The sequence below is a fragment of the Chrysemys picta genome, chromosome 1 (assembly GCF_011386835.1).
Source record: "Chrysemys picta bellii isolate R12L10 chromosome 1, ASM1138683v2, whole genome shotgun sequence".
NCBI classification, from domain to species: Eukaryota; Metazoa; Chordata; order Testudines; family Emydidae; genus Chrysemys; species Chrysemys picta.
The window spans coordinates 315,500,905-315,518,762 of record NC_088791.1 but is presented as its reverse complement, the minus strand read 5'-3'; the positions used below and the strand labels follow the sequence as shown (position 1 = coordinate 315,518,762).

Genomic DNA, 17,858 nt, shown 5'->3' with positions numbered 1-17,858 from the left:
TGGGTTGATGAAAGAATTCTTCCATCTACCTAGCTACCCCTCTTGGGGATGTGGATTACCTACAGCAGGGGTAGGCAACCTATGGCATGCGTGCTTAAGGCGGCACACGAGCTGATTTTCAGTGGCACTCACACTGCCCGGGTCCTGGCCACCTGTCCGGGGGGCTCTGCATTTTAATTTAATTTTAAATGAAGCTTCTTAAACATTTTTAAAACCTAATTTACTTTACAGACAACAATAGTTTAGTTATATATTATAGACTTATAGAAAGAGACCTTCTAAAATCATTAATATGTATTACTGGCACACGAAACCTTAAATCAGAGTGAATAAATGAAGACTCGGCACACCACTTCTGAAAGGTTGCCAACCTCTGACCTACAGCAACAGGAGAATCCCTCCCATCACTGTAGCAAGTCTACACTGAAGCACTGCTGCAGTGTATGTGCCACTACAGGTATGCCATTGTAGCATTTTAATTACTCCTGAGGGAATTCTGCACTATCACACAAGTGTAGAATTAATATCACCCCCAGATTCTCCCCCCAGCCCTCCGCAGAATAATTGCTTCTGGTGGGGAGGCAAAGGGAAACTGCAATTACACCTGTCACCCACCAGGGACTGATGTTGTGCCAGAAGAGAGGGCAGCTAACTTACTGGGTATCCAGCCATGGAGAAGGAGGGGCAGAGGTTGCCTTCCTCACAGCGTTGTGCCCGTGGGACCAGGTGAGGAGGCATGGGATATGGGGGATTGGACAGGGCAGGGCACAAGGGGGTGCTGGGTCGGCAGGGTCACACAGACTGGGATTCAAAAGGGCTAGTGGGGAGGACAGACTGGGCCAGGAGAACAGGAGCTAGTGTGGTAACATTGAGCTAGGGGCTGAATGGGAGTGGAGGTGCAGGGCCACATGGGGCAGGGAGGGAGGTGGCTGAGTGTGGCTGCAGGGACACATCGGAATAGGGACAGCTACGCCTGGTTGAATTGGGAGTGGGGGTGCAAGGCCACATGGAGATGGGAGGAAGTGGGGGTACAGGGCCACATGGGGACACGTGCTGTTATGCCTGGCTGAAAGGGTATGAGGGTGCAGGGACACATGGGGATGGGGCAGATGTGCTTGGCTGAATGAGAGAGGCACTGCATGGGGTAGGTTCCCCAACTCCCTAACAATCCCCCTCTTCCCCCAAAAAAATTGTTCAATACTTCTTTCACCCACACTCAACAACCCTCCAAGTTCACTTCCAGGCTTCTTCCCAGCAATTACTTCCCTCTCCCACCCTGACTCCCCCAAGCCTTTGCACAGCTTCTGAGGGGTATGGGAAATACATTTATGTATTGTAGTTTAAATGAATTATTGCTCAAAGTTCTGTATTAATATGCCTAGTAAGGAATCTATTTGTCAAAAAACATTCCCTGAATCTTTTTTTGTTCTCTGTATTGTTACAGACATAATTGCTGACAGGTGTTTTGAAATAAATTACCAAAATAATTGAAACTGGCATGATTGTGTTATTTTGACAAACAAAATATGCAGAATTTTACAGAATTTTTAAAATTGTGTGCAGCATTTTTAATTTTTTGGTGCAGAATTCCCCCAGGAGTATTAAGTATAGACATAGCATAAGTGATTTCTGAGCTTTAGGGTACACTTGGTTCACATTTGCTGGCTATTCTCTGCAACGTGAAGGCTAATAAGGTTTTCTGGGTCTTATAAATGAAAATTGAGATTCTTAGCTTCAGGACCTAGGGCTATAAGAAGCACAGTAAATATTGTGAGACTCATATTGCCAATTCTATAGAAACTATGTAGAGAGACCACATCATCCACCCCTGAAATGAAGCCACTTCTAACATGAAACACAATAATGCAAATATGCAGTAGTTTAGGACATGAAGTGATAACACTGCGCTCACCAGCCTTTGCAAGTGATATGGGTGATGGATTGTACAGCATCCTAGATAAGAAGGTTCTGATCCTGATTGGGGTTGCTAGGCATTATTGTAAAACAATACTAATAATCAATGTGGGCACAGAGGTATGCACAAGGGGGGGGCAAATAGGAGCACAGTCCCCCACCCCCAATAATCATCTGGGGGCCCAGAACTCCTCCAGTCCTAAGGCTTCGGTGGCAGGGACAGCGAGCTCCTCCTGCCTGGGGTTACAGGGAGGAGAGTGAGCTCTTCCTGGAGCCAGGGCAGGGAGAGAGCAGGAGGGATGGAAGAGCGAGCTCCAGCCAGAGCTGGGGCAGGAGGGAGGGAGGGAAGAGCTGAACATGCCCCCCCAAAAGGGGTCAACGTTGAATTTCTGTGCATGCCCGTGTGGGCAGAAAGCAATTACTATGAGTATAAGGTGGCTATTACGCTTGAGTTAATGTGACAGCTTTCATCTTTGCCAACACACTGGAGATTGCACTGAGGACCTCCAGAGTTGAATAGATGAGTCACTAGAGACTGAGTCAAGAAGCTGGTTTTGTAGGTGAGGCTGTAACAGACACACAACCTCTGTGAATTCAACCCTTTATGATCAAGATATTAAAATTGTGTCAAAACAGTGGGACCTTGTGCAGAGCATTGAAGGAGAGGCCCTCTGAGATCAGTACACCACACCCCCCTTAGCTAGTATGTTTACATCCTGAAGGTGTTTATACTGGTCTGAAGCTGACCGCCTGCAACAATTTAGTCAATCCTCCTCATAGCTGAAATGGCCAAGAGCTTCTCTGCTGCTGAGACAAGTGACCAATGAAACCTTGAGGAAGGGCCATTCCAGTATCCTGCAGGTTGTGGCCAATTAGAACCTAGCCAGAGATCAATCTGGTTTGTGCTCTGGTATTTGCCCTGATGATGATGAAGCATTGCACACAGGGCCGGCTTTAGGCCGATTCAGCTGAATTGGGCCCCGCGCCAAGAGGGCCCCGCGCTGCAGCTCTCCACCCCGCCCCCAGCTCACTTCCCCCTCCTCCCCTCCCCTGAATGCTCCGCCCCCTCCCCTGCTTCCCGATTCGCGGGAAGTCTGAAAAGAAGCAGGGGCGGGCCGGCAGCACAAGGTAAGCTGGGGTGGTGGAGGCGCGAGAAGGGCTCCGGGGAGGCGCCGCCCGTTCCCACCGAGCATGCAGGCCCCAGCGGCTCTGGCCCGGCCCGGCCCCCGCGGCGCGGCTCGGTCCCCGCGGCGCGACTCCGGCCCAGGCCAGGCCCGGTCCCCGCGGCGTGGCTCTGGCCCTGGCCCAGTCCCCACGGCTCCGGCCCAGCCCCGGGTCAGACCCAAGCCCGGCAACCCCGGCTCGATTCCTGGGGGCGGGGCTTGCAGCAAGCCCCGCCCCCAGGAATTGGGCCCCGCTCTTGCTAAAGCCGGCCCTGATTGCACATTTTTAACACTGAGGACCATTAACCATTGTGTTGGTGTCACTAGGCATAGCTACCAGGTAACTCGGGAGGGTGGAAGGCCATAAGTGCCGATGAAACCCCCCTGCTCTAGGTCTAAGTGAGCCAAAGTAACTCCTTCTTGTTGGGGTAGGGGTTCTCCATCTCTAGCAATTTTTAAATAAAGATCAGATGTTTTTTTCTTAAAGATACGCTCCAGTTCCAACGGGAAGCCCTTGGCCTGCGTTACACAGGCGGTCAGACCAGATCAGCACCGTGGTCCTTCCTGGCCCTGGGACCCGCGCTTGGGGCGGACCGGGACACAGGAGGCAGACGGCAGCGGTGGGCACCGGAGGCTCTGGCATGGCAAGCGGCGGGCAGGGAGGGGCCCGCTAGAGGAGGGGACAGAAATGTCACATCAGCCCCGCCCCCGGCTCGTTGCTGGGGTCAGGCCTGCGGCTCCGCCGGGATCAGACAAACGGCCTCCGCGCGCCGCGCGCCGCGCGCACGCTGCGGGAACTTCTCCCCCACCCCGCCCCTTTGCTCCTCTTCTTCTTATTGGCTCTTCCGTGCGGCGCTACCAATTGGCTACTTGGACCTGTCACTCTAAATCCTAGCGGCCGCTGGGATTAACGCTGGGGCGTGGGAGGGGGCTCCGTTGCGTTTCGGCTCGCTGATTGGCCGTGGAGGCCGCGTCACGGGGCTGCCCGCCTGGTTGTGGCTGTCGCAGCTTTTTTCGGTATAGTCGCTTGAAATTCACCCCAATATGGCGGCGGCCGGGAGCGGGGAGGAGGCGGCGGCGGCTGAAGCGGAGAAGGAGGCGGAGAAGGAGAAGGAGGCGGCAGCAGCTGCAGCAGCGGGTTCTGTTAAGGCCGCGGGCGATGCGGGCGGCGAGAGCGAGGAGGAGGAGGATGTGTTCGAAGTGGAGAAGATCCTGGATGTGAAAACAGAGGGGGTGGGTGAACGAGGGGAGCCCCGGCCCGGGGAGAGAGGGAGGGGGTGTGTGAATGAGGGGGGCGCCCGGCCCGGGGAGAGAGGAGGGTGGGTGTGAATGAGGGGGGCGCCCGGCCCGGGGAGAGAGGAGGGTGGGTGTGAATGAGGGGGGCGACCGGCCCGGGGAGAGTGGGGGGTGGGTGTGAATGAGGGGGGCGACCGGCCCGGGGAGAGAGGGGGGTGGGTGTGAATGAGTGGGGCCCTGGCCTGGGGAGGGGAGTGTGTGAATGAGAGGGGCGCCCGGCTTGGGGTGTGTGTGTGAATGAGGGGGGTGCCTGGCCCAGGGAGAGGGTGTGTGTGTGTGTGTGTGAATGAGCGGGGCGCCCGGCCTGGGGAGAGGGGGGGCGTGAATGAGGGGGGCCCGGGGAGAGGGGGGGTGTGTGAATGAGGGGCACCCTGGCCCGGGGAGAGAGGAGGGGGGGTGCGAATGAGGGGCGCTGCGGCCTGGGGAGAAGGGGATGTGTGTGAATGAGGGGGGCCCGGGGAGGGAGGGTGGGTGGGTGTGTGTGTGTGTGTGTGTGTGAGTGAATGAGGGGAGGCCCGGCCCGGGGACGGGGTGTGTGTGTGTGTGAATGAGGGGAGCCCTGGCTCGGGGATGGGGGGGGTGAAGGAGGGGAGCCCCGGCCCGGGAGTGTGTGTGGTGGGTGATTGAAAGACGGGGAAACCTGGCCCTGCGGGCTGCAAGAGGAGAGAGCTGGCCTGGCAGAGATGGGGGTAGGCAGTGTATGAGAGGAGAACTGGCTGGGTGGGGTAGTGAGTGGATGAAGGGAGACCAAGACTCCCTAGCTTTCCACCTGTAGCTGGAGCTAGCTGCTGTTATGGAGCCGGCCCTGCCTGTTACCTCTTCCATTCATTCCCTTCTCTTTTCTTTTCCCCAGAAGGCACCTGACTTCCTCCCTTCTCCCACAGTTCCTGCCGCTGTGTCACTCTTGTCTCACCTCTCCCTTGGCCAGGCATTCCTCTGTTCTGCACCTGAGTCTTAGATCCCTGGCTAGACTAATGGTGAGGGGCTGTGAGGGAAGCAGCCAAACAGCTGATGCCTTCATGTGGGCTGGCTCCCCATCTCTTCCCCTCACAACACACATGCTTTCATTTTCAAATGTTATAACCAAAGGTAGCAGGGCAGCATCTTGCATAGGCTTGAATTTGGGTTTCTGTTCTTTTTGTTTCCACTTTTATGGGCCACTTATAACTCAAGCTGCTTGAAGCTAATTTAAAATACTTTGCTTTAAGTACTTCATTTAGCATAACTGTCTCTACCCAGTTGATCAGTTAGCCTGGGATCTCAAGCTGGGAGAGTCAAACCCTTTCTTTATGGCTACATGAAGTGGTGAAACTCTTCTGTGTAACATGGAATAAAGGCACAAAGGAGAATCATTTTTAAAGTGACACGGACAGAAAATTGTTCCTAAAATACTTTCATTTTTGAGTCCCAATCATAAAACCATCAAAGACACAGGTGCTGATATTTGAGGTTATATGGATTCTTGTGAGTCAGGTTTGTCTGGGATGATTTTTTTGTTTTTGTTGGGCTATAAGCCCATGAGAACAGTGTTGTATCTTAATGCTTTTATTATATAACCTCTAATATAAAATACGGCTTTTTGTAGCTTTGGATGAAAAAATTATTAAAAAAAAATCACGTTGACAATTTTTCCCCGGTAGTTGCAGTGGTAAAATACATTGTGAAAATACCCATTTCCTGGATCAGTGGCTCACTGGGATAAGATTCTGACAAACGTGGTCCTTTAGTAAATGTATTGTCTCAATGAACACATTGTTTAATCCATCTTGAACTTCCAGTTGTTTCTGAATATAACTTAAATCATGTAATCATCAAAAGTATTCTAAGTTCTCACTGCTGTTGTATGAAATTACTTTCCTTGTAGTGGTTTCTAGGTAGTTTTCATGGATCCATTAGGGATACAGAATCTCTCAGGCCAGGAATACAATATTAGAGACCGCAGGAATGTCTTTCACAACTTGTTAGCCTTTCTTTGAAATGCTGAGCTACTCTTAGGCTAGGTCTACACTACCCGCCTGAATCGGTGGGTAGAAATCGATCTCTCGGGGATCGAATTATCGCGTCTCGTTGGGACGCGACAATCAATCCCCGAATCGACGCTCTTACTCCACCAACGGAGGTGGGAGTAAGCGCCGTCGACGGGGAGCCGAGGAGGTCGATTTTGCCGCCGTCCTCACAGCGGGGTAAGTCAGCTCCGATACGTCGAATTCAGCTACGCTATTCGCGTGGCTGAATTTGCGTATCTTAAATCGACCACCCCCCGTAGTGAAGACCTGCCCTTAGGGCTTGTCTACACATAAGCTGCTGCAACTGTGCTGCTGTTGTGCTTCAGTGAAGGTGCTGCCTATGCTGACAGGAGGGGTTCTCCTGTCAACCTAGCTCTGTTTACACAAGTGGTTAGGTCAGTTTATTTGCTTCACTCAGGGAAGTGGATTTTTTACACCCTGGAGAAATGCAGTTATACTGACTTAATTTCCTAGTATAGACCAAGCATTAAGGTTTGTATCTACAAGATACAAATGTGACTTAAGCAAAGAGCCCTGCTTTTGAAATTTATATAGAACATGATGGAAACTCTGAAGTGTTGTTGAGTATTATTCTGTGTGGCTTTTATATAGGTCTAATTCTGCATCACATATAAAAAAAAAATTTATAGGCACTCTGATTGTGGAGAAATAGCCAAAATGTAGAGGGAAAATAAAATAGTCCTTCAGATTAAAACTGAAGTGCAAAAGCTTCAAGACTTACTACATTTATGTGCAGCTTGTTGATGTTCACTATCTGCCAGATCTGTAACACCTCAGCTTAACACAGAAGAGTTCTGGCTTATGGAGTTAGCCCTAATTTCTTGAATTTTTCTACTTAAAACAGCTAACTTTTTACTAACATATACCTCAGTGTAAGACGTATCTCCTTCTGAAGTAAGTGTTAACTTGCACCAAAACAAAATGTTCTTTCAAAGTATTGCATTGTTCAATATGTTTTAAGTTTGTGAGGGGCTTTAAAGAAATAGTGGGGGAAGGTTTTTTCTTTGAAATACCTTGATAGTGTCCTTTTTAACTTGGAAAGGAAAATATTTCTCTCAAAATAATCTGACTTTACCAAAAAAAAAAAAAAATTGAACATTTGAAGCTTACAACATTCCTAAATCTGAACAGAAAATGTTTTACTTTAAAATGATGTAATCACCCCCTGAGTGATGTAATTTGTAGTGTAGACATAGTCTTAGACACTGATTTGTATAGAAAACAAATGGGAATAAATGGTAAGTGTTCAACAGTGTAAAAGATTAAGTGGGATGTTACAAGGTTGTGTACTAGGTCTTGTGTTTAATATATTAAGGATCTGCAAAAGGGGGTGAACAGTGAGATGCAGAGCTTGCTGATGACAAATGTATTTAGAATAGTCAAGAGGAGCAAAATTTCTTTTGAAACCTCTCTCCAAAATAGTTGGAAAACAATGTAATTTTTGAGAACCACTGTTCACTTTCCCTCAAAAGAAACAAAATCCTCTTGCATCTAAAGTGCTTTAATCCAGAGCCTTTTCGGTTAGTGAAATTGTCTCATGTCATGGATATTCTGACATGGAACGTACTTAATAAAGAATTAAAATATGGTAACATAATTAATACCAATCAGTATGGTTTTATGGAAAATGGTCTTGTCAGACAGATTTGATATTATTTTTTGGTGAGATTGGTTGATAATGGTAACCACATTTACAGAAGTTAAAGCATATTCTGTTAGACATCTGACTTATTCTGCATGATATTCTGATTTTTAAAAAAGTTTGCACGCTACAAAATCAATGTAGCACATATAAAAATAGGTTAAAACTTGGTTAAAAGATTTCAAAATAACTAAATGAGGAGTCATCTAGTGGGGGTATTTCTAGCAGGATGCTCCAGGAATCTGTTCTTAGCCCAATGCTATTCAATATTTCTTTCAGTGATCTGAAAGAAATAACAAAATCTCTGCTGGTAGAATTTGCAGAGAATATAAATTGGTGGAATGGTAAATATAAGTGGAGACAGGTCTCTTGGTAAGGTGGGCTCATTTGACCAACGTATGCTTTTAATACAACCAAATGAAAAGTCATACATCCAAGAACAAAGAATATAGGTTACACTTACAGTCCCCCATCCTTTATCCTGGAATGCAGTGACACTGAAGAGAAGTTGGGACATGGTGTTGATAACCCATTGAACATGAGTTCCCAGTGATGTGGTGTACTTGATGGCTAGTATGATCTTGGATGTTCAATCGGGAATTTTGAATAGGAGTAGGGAGATATTACCTCAGTATATTAGTGAGATCATTACTGGAATACTATGTCCATTTCTAGTATCCGCACTCCAAAAAGGATGTTAACAAATTGGAAAAGGTTTGGAGAAATACTAAAAGAATATGTGGTCTGGAAAACAGTCTTATAGTGAGAGACATAAGATGGCCAATCTTTTTCCTCCAGGAGGAGATTGAGGTGACTTAGGGATGTGCTTAGGCAGTTTCAGAGTAGCACCCATGTTAGTCTGTATCCGCAAAAAGAACAGGAGTACTTGTGGCACCTTAAAGACTAACAAATGTATTAGAGCATAAGCTTTCGTGGGCTACTGCCCACTTCTTCGGATGCATATAGAGTGGAACATATATTGAGGATATATATATATATATATATATATATATATATATATATATATATACACACACACACACACACACACACACACACACACACACACACACACAAACAGAGAGCATGAACAGGTGGGAGTTGTCTTACCAACTCTGAGAGGCCAATTAAGTAAGCCATACCATCAGGGGCTCGTTCACCTGCACATTTACCAATGTGATATATGCCATCATGTGCCAGCAATGCCCCTCTGCCATGTACATTGGCCAGACCGGACAGTCTCTGCGCAAAAGAATTAATGGACACAAATCTGACATCAGGAATCATAATACTCAAAAACCAGTGGGAGAACACTTTAACCTGTCTGGCTATTCAATGACAGACCTGCGGGTGGCTATCTTACAACAGAAAAACTTCAAAAACAGACTCCGAGAGACTGCTGAGCTGGAATTGATATGCAAACTAGATACAATCAACTCAGGATTGAATAAGGACTGGGAATGGCTGAGCCATTACAAACATTGAATCTATCTCCCCTTGTATTCTCACACTTCTTATCAAACTGTCTGTACTGGGCTAGCTTGATTATCACTTCAAAAACATTTTTTTTCTCTTACTTAATTGGCCTCTCAGAGTTGGTAAGACAACTCCCACCTGTTCATGCTCTCTGTATGTGTGTATGTATATATATCTCCTCAATATATGTTCCACTCTATATGCATCCGAGGAAGTGGGCAGTAGCCCACGAAAGCTTATGCTCTAATAAATTTGTTAGTCTCTAAGGTGCCACAAGTACTCCTGTTCTTCTTAGGCAGTTTGACATCTTTAAATCAAGACGGGATATGACTTGAGTGCAAAACCCTGTTGGAGTATAGTTTTTGGTTTAAGCATTGCAGCTTTTTCACTTTTGAAAGTTCAATATATTAGAAGGTGGTGCTGATTGCAAATATAGCACAATTATTTGCTTATCTATTTTGTGTTTGAATTTATGGTGTTACACCTCTACCCTGATAAAACGCTGTCCTTGGGAGCCTGTAATAGGTCCTAGCCGGGGCTCGACCCTTCCGGGCAGGAGGGGAGCCACACCGACTCACTACTTTGGGAACAAGCAGTCAGTTAGTCCCGAAACTCCGGCTCTTTGGTGCCGAGTCGGAGCAACCACGGTTAAAGCTCAGGCCCTTGACTGCAGGGGGCTGAGCGAGCAGACAGTTCAGAGCCCAGGCCCTGGATCAGGGCGGGGCAAACACAGTTAGCTCAGGCCCTTGTTTGCAGGGGCTGAGCGAGCAGACAGTTCAGAGCCCAGGCCCTGGATCAGGGCGGGGCAAACACAGTTAGCTCAGGCCCTTGTTTGCAGGGGCTGAGCGAGCAGACAGTTCAGAGCCCAGGCCCTGGATCAGGGCGGGGCAAACACAGTTTAGCTCAGGCCCTTGTTTGTAGGGGCTGAGCGAGCAGACAGTTCAGAGCCCAGGCCCTGGATCAGGGCGGGGCAAACACAGTTAGGCTCAGGCCCTTGTTTGCAGGGGCTGAGCGAGCAAATAGTTCAGAGCCCAGGCAAGGCACGCCTAGGCTTTCTGTAGCTGAGTGTTGGGTGAGGGGGAAGCCTGCCACCCGTGAGCGGGGGGTGGCAGGGGGGGAACGCAGGCCCACCCACTCCACTGCGTTCCAGCTCGGGGCCCTAGCAGCGGTTACTGCCGCTGCTGGTCAGTGGGGTATCCAGACCGCAACACACTGACATAGGCTCACACTCGGTTGCAGCCGGACCGGGGTCGGCTACCCCCGGGCTACTTCCACGATCCCCCTCAAAGCCTACCTCGTTCGTCGCGCCGGGCTCGGGCCAGTCCATCTGCATAGGCTCCTCTCTGCCAGGGCTCGGTGGCAGGTCCGGTAGCTCGGCCGGGAAGTCAGGCCAACGGTCCTCAGGCGGCTCCTCTGGGTAGCAGCAGGGGCGGAGGGGTTCGGGTGCAGTCTCACCCTCAGGGTTGGTGGGGTGGGGTTCCCAGGGATTCTCCCAGTGACGGGATCGGACGGGCTCCGGTGGCTCCTCCTCGTAGCGTGCCCTGGGTAACTCGGGCCAGCTAGGGTCCAGGTCTCGGTCTTCGGCAGCCTCCTGGCCGGGAGCTCCCAGCCACACGTCTACTCCCTGTGGTGGCTGACCACCGACTGAGCTCTGGCGGCTGGCCTTTATACTTCCTGTCCCGCCCCTTGACTTCCGGGGGGCGGGGACAGGCGGTGGTGGTCCCACCCACTCTGGTGCCTGCACGTGGGCTCCCTCTTCCGGGCAGGAGGCGAGCCACACCGACTCACTACACAGCCAAAAAATCTTACTGCGTTATAGGTGAAACCACGTTATAATCGAACTTGCTTTGATACACCGGAGTGTGCTGCCCCGCCCCCCCGGAGCGCTGCTTTACTGCGTTATATCCGAATTCGTGTTATATCAGGTCACGTTATATCAGGGTAGAGGTGTACTATAATGAGTATGTTGGTAAGACCCTGCACTTTCCTTTTTCGGCAAGGATAAATATTGAAGTGTGTGTGTGTGGGGGGGGGAGATCTCTTAAAATCTGAGATTCTCCTAACAATTAGGAAACTAAGAAAAAAATGCAAAACATCTATTTTAGCACGATAACACTATAAAATGCGAAGAAAGTAAAGAATTAACATTTAAATAAAATAAATCATGACTTTTAAAATCTTTTTAAACTTATTTTAGGCCTGTCAAGCGATTAAAAAAAAATGAATCACGCTCTGTTAAACAACAATAGAATACCATTTATTTTAAACATTTTTGGATGTTTACAACATTTTCAAATATTAATTTCAATTACAATACAGAGTACAAAGTGTACACTGCTCACTTTATTTTTATTGCAAATATTTGCACTGTAAAAAAACAAAATTGTATTTTTCAATTCACCTCATACAAGTACTGTAGTGCAATCTCTTTATCATGAAAGTTGAACTTACAAATGTAGAATTATGTACAAAAATTGCATTCAAAAATAAAACTGTGAAACTTTAGAGCCTACAAGTCCACTCAGTCCTACTTTTTGGTCAGCCAATCACTTAGACAAACAAGGTTGGTTACAATTTTCAGGAGATAATGCTGCCTGCTTCTTGTTTACAATGTCATCTGAAAGTGAGAACAGGCGTTCACATGGCACTGTTGTAGCTGGTGTTGCAAGATATTTATGTGCCAGATATGCTAAACATTTGCATGCCCTTCATGCTTCGGCCACCATTCCAGAGTACACACTTCCATGCTGGTGATGCTCATTAAAAAAATAATGCGTCAATTAAATATGTGACTGTACTCCTTGGGGGGGGAGAATTGTACGTCTCCTGCTCTATTTTACCTGCATTCTGAATATATTTCATGTTACAGCAGTCTCGGAGGATGACCCAGCACATATCTGGCATGTAAATACCTTGCAACGCCGGCTACAAAAGTGCCATGCGAACACCTGTTCTTACTTTCAAGTGACATTGTAAATAAGCACGCAGCAGTATCTCCCGTCAATGTAAAGAAACGTAGTGATTGGCAGAATAAGAAGTAGGACTGAGTGGACTTGTAAGCTCTTAAGTTTTACACTGTTGTGTTTTTGAGTGCAGTTATGTAACAAAAAAAAATCTGCATTTGTAGGTTACACTTTCACAATAAAGAGATTGCGCTTCAGTATTTGTATGAGGTGAATTGAAAAACGCTATTTCTTTTGTCATTTTTACAGTGCATATGTTTGTAATACAAAATAATATAAAGTGAGCACTGTGCACTTTGTATTCTGTGTTGTAATTGGAATCAATATTGAAAATGTAGAAAAACATCCACAAATATTTCATAAATTTCAGTTGGTATTCTATTAAGTGCGATTAATCGTGATTATTTTTTAAATCATGATTAATTTTTTTAGTTAATCGTGTGCATTAACTACAATTAATTGACAGCCCTATTTTTTTTTTTTAACTCCACCCTGCTCTTCAATTCAAGTGCTTCTGGGCACATGTATGCTGCAGTGTGAAGCCAGGAAAGGAAAAAACTGAGTTCTTGTAGCAGACTTGATTCTTGTGAAGTTGAGTAGTTGATGTGTGTGTCCCATCACAGTATATCCTGATCTAGGAAAATGATTTGTTCACATTGTAATATGAAATTACTAAATTTGTTTGGAGAAGCAGCAAAGAACTTCAGGCAAAACCAAATGGTTAACAGAAGTTTAGTGAACTACTGTAAGAAATAAGTTTTATACTCACTGTACTTAAAACCTCTTTTGTGTAATACTTCAAACTATGAGAACATGTTTGGATGAATGATTATAGCAAAACACGGCTCATCTCACTTTTTAGGAATTAACATTTTCATCCTATAAAGTCAGATTAGACTAAACCATTATACATTGAGATTCACAAGAGCAAGTCGATACTGTAGAAACCCCCCACCCCCTTAATAAACTCTTGTTTTATAAGTACTTTTTGCTCTCACAGGGTAAAATTCTGTACAAAGTGCGGTGGAAGGGATATACCTCGGATGATGATACCTGGGAACCAGAGGTTCATCTGGAAGACTGTAAAGAAGTGCTGCTTGAATTCAGAAAAAAAATTGTGGATAATAAGCCTAAACTCGTTAAGAAGGACATACAGGTATGTCTGCTTTCCCCTCACCTTCCAATAAAGACGGCTTTCCCTTTTTAGGCCTTATTTTCTGGTATTAAATGTTCCATGGAGTTGTGTGCAGACTCTAAAATATGATCAAAATTTCTTTGTAGTAGAGGCCTTTATTGTAATGACCATTGCTTGCTTGCTTGGGAGTTACTATTAATTAAAGCTTGGGTAAGATTACAAAAATCTCTTAAATTAGGGAAAAAATGCCATAAGTGCCCTTTTTGGCCAAGCTTGTGAGGTCCTTACATTTAATTTGGTGGCATTTCTCTGTATGTAATGTGATAACTTGTGAACCTAGCATCCGATCAATTCCAAAGTTATTGGGAATGTGCAAGGCATCAGTGGCCAGAACCTTATTGATTTTTGGGGAAACTGGAAAACCAAAAGGCGAGAAATGGAAACCCTACCATCAGATTACTACAATCATTGTTTCAAGCACCTCTGCAATCGTATATAGTTCAAACAGCTAATTGATGACATCAGTTAATGCCTTGTGGCATAAAAATACTCCTGTTTGGCTTCTTAATACAGTTTAATATTTTGATGCCCTGAATGACTAATCACCCAGATAAATTGGGAGTGTCTGGCTTGGGGGAAAGGGACTGGAGAGAATGAGGTGAAATAAGGGTGCACACAGAGCTCCTGTCATAGGTGGTGGAGCATGGGGGACCCCCAAAGAGGGGGGCATATAGCTCTTGCCATGGGCGGGGGGAGAGAAACTGGGGCATGCAAAACCCATGGCAGCAGGGAGGTTGTGGGGCATTACAGTGAATCCCTGAAAAAGAAGGGGAATGGGAGATGGCAACACAGAGAGCTTGTAGGGGAGGATGGAAGGAACCTCTGGTTTGTGCAATAAACTCAGCCTATACAAGAAATGAAGTGTATGACCTGCTAGTATAGTTATCTTTTCTCCTAGAATAGTCATAAAAATAAAAAATTTTCTACATTTCAATATAAAATGGACTCTCCTATTAGAATAGTTTGAAAACATTCCTTAACACTTAAGTTTTGATGGGTATATTTTGCATCTGAACATGTAATCTTCTTTTAAAGCCTACTGTAGGTTTGCATGCTTTCCTGCTGGTTTTGATATCCTTACACTGTAAGACTAGAGCAGGGGTCGGCAACCTTTCAGAAGTGGTGTGCCAAGTCTTCATTTATTCGCGGTAATTTAAGGTTTTGCGTGCCTGTAATACATTTTACATTTACAGGGGCTGGTAGATGGAACCCCAGACTGGCAGTGGGCTGAGCGGGGTCCCAGCTGCCAGCCCCGCTCAGCTTGCTGCCGGCCCGGGTTCCGTCCATCCAGGCCGACAGCGGGGACCCCAGACTGGCAGCAGCGTGCCACAGTAAATCAGCTTGTGTGCTGCCTTTGGCACGCGTGCCATAGGTTGCCAACCCCTGGACAAGAGAGTCATTTTGTATATTGGAATGCTTACTTCTCAGTCCATATTGTGAAACAAGGTTAACTAGATTTCTAAATATTTACATAGATTGATAAAGCAGTTATCTTCTGAAAGCTAGAATTACAGATAGGAACTGTGTTTCTCATTAATAGTAACAGTTGTGTCTATACTAGTGGAATAATTGTAGGCACAGAATGCAGAATCTGATATCAGTCTTACCACCATTTTCTTCTGTCTCTTGTAGACTAAGCTTTTGCAGGGAGGGCAGCAGGAATGGAGACCATTATGGATAGTCTTTTTAGTTTAAAGCACTGCTCTGTTTTGCGCTATCATTTTTTGTTTGTTTGTTTTTTTGTTAAACCTCAGCCTTGCTATCATTTGTCTTAGACAGTTTTCTGCATCAGACAGGGAATGAATGTACCACACCCAGATTCATCTCAAAGTTTAATTTTAAGCCCAATTTAGTTAAATGGTAAAGGGCCAGTCTAATCAACATTCAGTATTTACTGTCCCCACACCCAAACCCTATCCTCTTCCAGTGAGAACTCTTTGCTCACTCATTCTTTGAAGCCGTACTTTCCCTCCCTGCCTTGTTTGATTGTTCTTTCCCCAGTAATCTCTGGGATTTTTTTCTTTGTTCCTGTTTAATTTATAGTAAGTGCAATGGATGATGGGCACATGAGTTTTGAGGAGTTTCAGAGTAGCAGCCGTGTTAGTCTGTATCCGCAAAAAGAACAGGAGTACTTGTGGCACCTTAGCTATATGCATCCGAAGAAGTGGGCTGTAGTCCATGAAAGTTTATGCTCTAATAAATTTGTTAGTCTCTAAGGTGCCACAAGTACTCCTGTTTTTCTTTTTGCGTTTTGAAGAGACTCTTATAGGGTATGTCTATATTGCAATAACACCCTGCAGCTGGCCCATTTTGGCTGACTTGGACTCATCGGGCTCAGGTTGCAAGGCTATAAAATTGCAATGTAGATGCTCAGGCTGGAGCTCAGCTCTGGAATCCTCTCCCCCTTGCTGGGCTCCAGCCCACGCCCAGATTTCTATGCTGCAATTTTATAGCCTTGGGGCCTGAGCCCTGCAAGCCAAAGTCAGCTGACTCAGGCCAGCCCTGTCTGTTTTATGTCAGTGTGGACATACCCATGTGCTTTAAAATAACCTACAACAGGTTTCTTTGGAATCTTGTGCCTTACTTCTGGAGAATCAGTAGATCACCTTTGCAATATCAAGTTAATTAGACATGTCTACATTATGGGTGCTACAGCGGCACAGCTGCAGCTATGCCACTGGAGCGTCGTAATGTAGACACTTTCTACATTGACAGGGTGTTTTCCTCGGAGGAGGAAATCCACCTCCCCAAGAATCGGTAGCTAAACTGATGGAAGAAGCTAGTCATTTCTACACGGGCAGCTAGGTCAGTCTAAACTTTAAGTGTAGACCAGGACCGACTCTTGAAGCAAGAAAGAATCCAGAATCAAGTTTCTGCTCTATTTTGCTGCTCAACATAGCTACCCAGATACATCCTGCCTGTTTTTATTTTATTTTTCCTCCATGTGCCTGTTGATGCCACTTCTAGGGGTAGTAACTTGAGTAAGGGCTTGTCTATACAAATAATTCGTTCACAGGAAGCAGGGGGGTGAATTTCCCCTGCACTATTCCGCCATGGACTATCTGTCCCTGTGGACCCTGCTGGCATTTGTTAATGCACTTTGATCTAGTCCCGTTTCAAAGAGGATTTAGTAATGGTCAGCTAAAATGGGAATAACCACTACAAATTGCAGATGTATTTAAAAATTTGAAATCTTGCAGTACCCTGGGTTTGGGCACTATGGATTTAAGCATGTATAACACTGTTGTGCACTGAAGTACATAAATAATAAAGTTTAATTGGGAAAGGAGGAAAGAAATGTTTTCTGTTTTTCTTCATTTTATAGAAGCTGTCTTTAAATGACGACTTATTTGAGGCAGAATCTGACAGTGACTTGCAAAGTGAAGCAAAAGAAGACACGTCACCAAAGAAGAAGAAGAAAAAATCAAAAGATGGCGAGGATAGAAGCCCAGATGATCTGAAAAAGAAAAAATCAAAATCTGCAAAATTCAAAGAGAAACCCAGACTGGAACGTGAAAACTCCTCAGATAGTTTGATTTTAGATTCAAAACCAAAGAAAAGAACTTCAGAAACCAAGGAAGATTCAAAAGATCCTAAGAAGCAGAAGAAAGAAGATTCTAAAGAAATCAAGAAAAAGAAGGGAGAAAGTAAAGATTTAAAGACCAAATGTAAAGAGGATTCTAAAGAAAATAAAAAATTGCGAAAGGAAAAACATGGTGACCTTCAGTTTGACTCCGAGTCAAGCACCCTAGATGATTCGTTTTCTCAAGTAGCTGACAATGAAAATTCAGACTTGTGTTCTGAGGGTAGAGAGGAGAAACAAAAGATAAAAAGTGGAAAAGAGAAATCTGAACAGGAAATTCTTATGAAGGATTCCATTGCTGATAGGCAGCCAGATGGGTCAGCAAGTACTGAAGAGGACAGCATTGAGCTTAAGGTTAAAAGAAAAAAGAAGAAACTTAAAAGGGCTGAAGATTACAAAGAGGAAAGTAGAAAAGTGGAAACAAAGGACACCTATTTGGAGAAGAAAAATATGCACAAAAAACAAAAAGCTCAAGAAAAGGCAAAAGCTTCTGCAGAGTTAGACAAAGTTTCACCTACACCTGCTCTAGTGCAAAAAAGTTTGAAATTGTGCACTGATGAAAAAGGACGCAAGTCGACTGATTCAGTTGGGGAGGTAAG

At 45.7% G+C, this 17,858-nt stretch overlaps 1 protein-coding gene across 2 annotated transcripts in view; it reads left to right on the top strand.

Annotated features, from left to right (window-relative positions):
• Positions 1-4,029: 4,029 nt before the first annotated feature.
• The window catches only part of MPHOSPH8 (M-phase phosphoprotein 8), a 49,206-nt gene continuing 35,377 nt past the window's right edge, over positions 4,030-17,858 (top strand). Inside the window, exons 1-3 of one of the 2 annotated variants that reach the window (XM_005308889.5) lie at positions 4,030-4,310; positions 13,482-13,637; positions 17,002-17,853. In XM_005308889.5, the coding sequence (XP_005308946.2) occupies positions 4,122-4,310; positions 13,482-13,637; positions 17,002-17,853 (1,197 nt within the window). In that variant the 5' untranslated portion in view covers positions 4,030-4,121. Of the gene's footprint in view, positions 4,311-5,231; positions 5,351-13,481; positions 13,638-17,001; positions 17,854-17,858 lie in introns of those variants that run through there. The other variant, XM_065581445.1, reaches the window with a different exon arrangement.